Below are 6,000 nucleotides of genomic sequence, written 5' to 3'. Positions count from 1 at the left end.
AGTATAACATACTCAATGCTGCATTCCTTTTTAGCTGCTACGCCTAAAGCCCATGCTTGTCTTCATTTCCGGAATTTTGTGAAGTTGCAAAACTACAACTCCCAGCATGCCCGGACAGCCAAAGGCTGTTCGGGCATGCTGGGAGTCGTAGTTTTGCAACATCTGGAGGTCCGCAATTTGAAGACCACCAGCTCAGGCCATGGATAGCCTTACCTTAGTCACCATGCTGAACCTAATACTTGTTACTGCACCTTCTATAGGACTATGTCGGTGGCTTCTTTCCATTCCAAAGACCCAAGATCCCTTTATAGTAAATAAAGATCACATGTAGGATCAGGGTGTTATACAGATAATACGCATGAATTCCGCTGGGACAGAGATACTTTCCAGATGTCGGCTGTTGAGTTCCTGCGAAGATTCAATCATAATATGGCTGCACTCTATACAATTTACACCCATCCTGATGAGTTCCAGACCCCCTTTGTCTGATCTTTCTTCCTCTGTATATTACTGACAATTCATTGGCTGGATTGTACGGATTATTAACTGTAAGCCTTTCTGCCATATTACTTCACTTAAACGTCTATTACTCACCTGGACATTAGCACGGAAGACAACTCCCAAAATTAGAAACATGGAGGCATGGAAGGCCGGCGGCACGTAAAGGCCCATTTGCCTATCTAGTATGCCTATAAAAGACAATGGGGGAGATTAATCAAAACCTGCCCAGAGGAAAAGTTGACCAGTTGCCCATAGCAACCAATCAGAACGCTTCTTTCATTTTTGAAAAGGCCTGTAAAAAATGAAAGCAGCGATCTGATTGGTTGCTATGGGCAACTCAGCAACTTTTCCTCTGGACAGGTTTTGATAAATCTCCCCCAATTTCCCTATCTAAAATTAGATATAAACTCTTTTTGTGAATCTCAAATCCGGGGTTGGATATTCTATTCAGGAATATCTGTTTCTGGAAAAGCTGGGTGACAACCTGAATGGTCACTGGGGGGAGATTTATCCAAAGCTGTGTAGAGGAAGAGTGGTGCAGTTGCCCATAGTAACCAATCAGATTGCTTCTTTCATTTTTCAGAGTCCTCTTTAAAAATGAGAGAAGCAATCTGATTGGTTGTTATGGGCAACTGGTCAACTTCTTCTCCATACAGGTTTCTGGTAAAACTCTCCCACTGTGCGTAGTATTCATCTTTCTTCCAAAATTAAAGGGGTACTCCAGTCGGGGAAAAATTTTTTCAAATCAACTGGTGCCAGACAGTTAAACAGATTTGTAATTTACTTCTATTTAAAAATCTTAATCCTTCTAGTACTTATCAGCTGCTGTATACTACAGAGGAAGTTGTGTAGTTATTTCCAGTCTGACTATAGTGCTCTCTGCTGACACCTCTGTCCATGTCAGGAACTGTCCAAACGCCAAAGACAAAAAACGCTAAGTGGCTTTCGTATTTCATAAATCCCTATTGACTCGCAGTTAAAGGGGTACTCCAGTGGAAAACATTTTTTAAATCAACTGGTGCCAGAAAGTTAAACAGATTTGTAAATTACTTCTATTAAAAAATCTTTATCCTTCCTGTACTTTTTAGCAGCTGTATGCTACAGAGGAAATTCTTTTCTTTTTGAATTTCATTTTTGTCTTGTCCACAGTGCTCTCTTCTGACACCTCTGTCCGTGTCAGGAACTGTCCAGAATAGCATAGGTTTGCTATGGGGATTTTCTCCTGCTCTGGACAGTTCTTGATACGGGCATCAGGTGTCAGCAGAGAGCACTGTGGACAAGACAAAAAAGAAATTAAAAAAGAAAAGTGTTTCCTCTGTAGCATACAGCTACTAAAAAGTACTGGAAGGATAAAGATTTTTTTAATAGAAGGCATTTACAAATCTGTTAAACTTTCTGGCACCAGTTCATTTAAAAAAAAATGTTTTCCACCGGAGTACCCTTTAACAAAAAAAAAAGCAGTGCGGCATCTGTAGTATTTTTAGGCATTTTTGTGAAAACCCAGCCTAAGGCTATGTTCACACAACAGAATTTCCGAGCTGAATTCTGCAGGAATATTTCACTGCAGCAGAGTCCCAGTGAATTCTGCTGCACTGCGCACACGGCTGAATTTCTGATTCCGGTGTCCGCAGAAACATTGAACTGATAAATGTTTCTGCAGATTCCACTTGGAAATACATTGCCGCTTATGAAAACGGCGCATTTCCGAGGGGCCCTAGTGCTGCCCAATCAAGGAGATGTGCGGGATGTCTAAACATTTTCAGCCGTGTAAACATGGCCTAAAGAAGATTTTTACCCTTGGTCCTTGAGTCCATCCACTGTATAAAAACTTTTAGGGTATGTTCATGTGTTAAGGACTTGCCATCAGCAAATCATACATAGTTGTCTGCTGACATCACGAGCACAGTGCTCTCTGCTGACATATCTGTTCATTTTAAGAACTGTCCAGAGTAGGAGAACTGCTCTGGACAGTTCCTAAAATGGACAGAGATGTCAGCAGAGAGCACTGTGCTCGTGATGTCAGCAGAGAGCACTGTGTTTCAAAAAGAAAATAATTTCCTCTGTAGTATTCAGCAGCTAATAAGTACTGGAAGGATTACGTTTTTTTTTAATAGAAGTAATTTACAAATCTGTTTAACTTTCTGGCACCAGTTGATTAAAAAAATAATTTAAAAAAAGGGGTACTTTAGTGGAAAAAACATGTTTTCAAATCAACTGGTGCCAGAAAGTTAAACAGATTTGTAAATGACTTCTATTAAAAAATCCTTCCAGTACTTATGAGCTGCTGTATGCTCCAGAGAAAGTAGTGTAGTTCTTTCCATTCTGACCTCAGTGCTCTCTGCTGACACCTCTGTCTGCGTCAGGAACTGTCCAGAGCAGGAGAGGTATGCTGCAGGGATTTGCTCCTGCTCTGGACAGTTCCTGACACGGACAGTGGTGTCAGCAGAGAGCACTATGGTCAGACAGAAAAGAACTACACAACTTCCTCCGGAGCATACAGCAGCTCATTAGTACTGGAAGGGTTAAGATTTTTTAAATAGAAGTCATTTACAAATCTGTATAACTTTTTGGCAACAGTTTGTTTGAAAACATTTGTTTTTCCCCGTAGTACTCTTTAAGAATGCATAGTCTGCAGCCACTGGATCATCGTTATTAAGGGTACTGAAATATCACCTTGGGCCCAAATGCAATACCTGGAACAGATCCCTCACCTACTATGTGTCTTATACAATACTAAGGTCTTTCTATGTGGCACACGAGCCTTCTTGGGCACCAGGGTCAGGATGTGACTGCTACCTTTGTACACCCTATGGCTACATACCAAGTTAGGGTTAGAAACAATTTCAGGAACTTTCTTCATTAACTTCCAGATTATATTTCATACTAAATTCTAATAGCAAATTCGCAAAAGACAACTTTTATTTTCCAGATTATCTTCTTGAGTGTTTTCTAATGAATTTCTAGCTATAAGAAAGTGTCCTAAAAGATCTGTTTTGTTCCAGGCTTAAAGTCGGATCTGGCATGATTAGAAATTCCAGGCACATTGTTGATGGAGTAAGAAAAGGTTATACAAGAGGGGGAGAGATATAGGTTATGACCAGAACGCAAAAGAAGGCGTTTAAGGGAGTAGGTTCTGCTGATGGATGACCTGTCACCATCTCAGAGGTCTTTGTAAATCAAAGTTAGTATTTTAAATCTCCAAGAGGTAAGAGAATGGCAGAAAGTTTTCCAGGCCAAAAACAGATGTATAGAACTTTGTCTGGACTTCGGCTATTTGGTTGATTTAGGATATTAAGAATGTGGACATTCCTCATCCAACCAAGGTATGGGGTCTTTGGATATTGTATACGGAGCGGTGGAAGATAAAATGAGATGACCTCTACATAGAGTCAGGATGCTGCAATAAAGGAGAAGTAATCTGGTAATGGTGCATTCAGACATCACTAGTGGAGAGGTCAATGAAGGCTAAGTAGGCCTGTGTGTGGTATGAGCTCTTCACAGTAACAGCAATCACTTACTCCACAATAGACTCCATGTCTTGTAAAGGAATCTGCAAATGTAGAACATGCACAGACCTTGGGAATAATTCATCATAAGAAAGAAAAACAGGTGTATAAGGAGAGCTGCATGTCAGCCATTTACTCAAATATACATAGATATGCCATCCAACCAAAAATGGGTTAAATCTTGTTTACTTATTTTTGGAGGCCGCGCCTAAAACTGTCCCTTTCCATTGAACTCTATGGGTGTGATGGAATGAACCAACCAAGCAGTGCCACCCTGCCTTTGAAGTATTTGGAGAATGTGCCCATGACTTGGCAAACATGGGTCAGAGGACCTCCATTCTCCTAATACGGGACCTGCATCTATCATGCTTATCCTGTTGGGAGACCATGAATGTCTATGATGGGAATAAAGGGCTTCTGTCTCCAGGACAGTCCTATCTGAAGTGTACCTCCATACCATGAACCCTAGTTTGGAGATCTAAAAAGCTAAAACCTCGAATATACAGCACTCATAAAAAGACCAGGGACCTTTTATCCTTTTCAGTATAGGTGTCCCAAGCAATGCAAAATTTTGAAAGGTTAGTAAGGGCTATGCAAGAACTCATGCACATAGAATACAATTATAGTAAATGATTATGTCCCCTAACAATACATAGGGGGCATTCAGTGTGTACAGGAAGGTTTTTTGTTTTTGTCAAGTTTTGGGTCAATCTCATACTTACCTGGAGTTCCTCATGTATTTCATGACACCAGAATTAACTGTATAAGTCTAAACTCTTTTCGCTAAATGTTTCAGGTTCTCTAAAAGTAGTGTTTTTTTTATACACATGTAGGGTATGAGAGTGGGTCAAAAGACATAACAGATCCCTGAGAACTCAACATTGCAGTAACCTACGAGCCTCTAGCGCTTAAATTAACCCTTTTAAATCCCCTACACACTGAAGCAGGGGTTAGTGTCCCCATATTGATCATACTTTTTGGGAAGTCATTTGGGGGATTTGTTCTATAAAATAAGATTTTTTCGGGGGTCTCATAATGTTAGCTAGGCAAAGCCCGCTGTGTCCCTGGTTTGCAACACCTCTTTCCTGTTACACCATGCCTGCTATTCCTTTTAATTGAAACAAAAGGCTCGCTTACCGACAGCAGCCCTGTGTGGATTGCCTGTACATGCGCCATCAATAGGAATTGTGACACATGTGTAGTGAGTCAAGGAGTCTGTCAGAATCATAGTGCATGCATTTCAATGTTGCAAAAGGGCTCATTCCCTGCCTCTAGTGACAGGTTTAGTGCACCACCACTGCTAATGTGCAGACCTGTCACTAGAGGAAGGCAACAAGCTCTCTGCCTCTAGCTATGCAAGCCTGACAGACTCACAGACTCATTGATGTTGCATGCGCGGGCAATCCACACTGGGCCACCATCGGCAGACGAGCCTTGTGTGTCAAAAGGCAGAGTGGTCATGAATTGAAATAAGAGAGGTGTTGTGGCACAGAAAACACTGGGCCATTCCTGTCTGACCTTATGGGATGCTCAACTTTTTTTTTTTTTTTTACGGGATAAAACCACTAAAACACTTCTCAAAAGGTCTTTATTTTTGCTGCACGGACCCTGTCATGCCCCCTATTGAAATCAAATGGTTGTCCACGTAATGAACAAACATTGAAGTCCTCCAGAGTAAAACTGGAGTGACAGCGCCATTCTGCTCAGTATGATGGGTCAATGGAGTCAAAAAGAATTTGCTGCCATTTTACATTCTTAAACACAGAAGTACCACACAGGATAAGCACTAAATCTATGCAAAGCTCTATAATTTGAATAAAAACAGAGCAGATTGCATGTTTTTGCATTATAGATTTCCACTATCGTCTCTGGTTACAGATCCTTTTCTATGCCTCTATGAGCCCGTATTAAGGAAATTAGGTTGAAAGCTTCTCTGGCGTGAAGAAGTAAATTCTCTAAATGGGGGCTGAGGAATATTTCAGCGCTATAAAAA

The 6,000-nt window shown here is 40.9% G+C and overlaps 1 protein-coding gene across 3 annotated transcripts in view; it reads right to left on the bottom strand.

Moving 5' to 3' along the window:
- CCBE1 (collagen and calcium binding EGF domains 1) overlaps positions 1-6,000 on the bottom strand; it is a 340,160-nt gene that overhangs the window by 232,542 nt on the left and 101,618 nt on the right. Inside the window, exon 1 of one of the 3 annotated variants that reach the window (XM_056544309.1) lies at positions 595-679. The exons of the other annotated variants lie outside the window; for them this stretch is intronic. Within the exon in view, the coding sequence (XP_056400284.1) occupies positions 595-602 (8 nt within the window). The 5' untranslated portion in view covers positions 603-679. Of the gene's footprint in view, positions 1-594; positions 680-6,000 lie in introns of those variants that run through there. 3 annotated transcript variants of the gene reach the window in all.

The sequence above is a fragment of the Hyla sarda genome, chromosome 1, assembly GCF_029499605.1.
Source record: "Hyla sarda isolate aHylSar1 chromosome 1, aHylSar1.hap1, whole genome shotgun sequence".
NCBI lineage: Eukaryota > Metazoa > Chordata > Amphibia > Anura > Hylidae > Hyla > Hyla sarda.
Note: the sequence above shows the minus strand (reverse complement) of the source record. Positions and strands in the feature narration are given on the sequence as shown.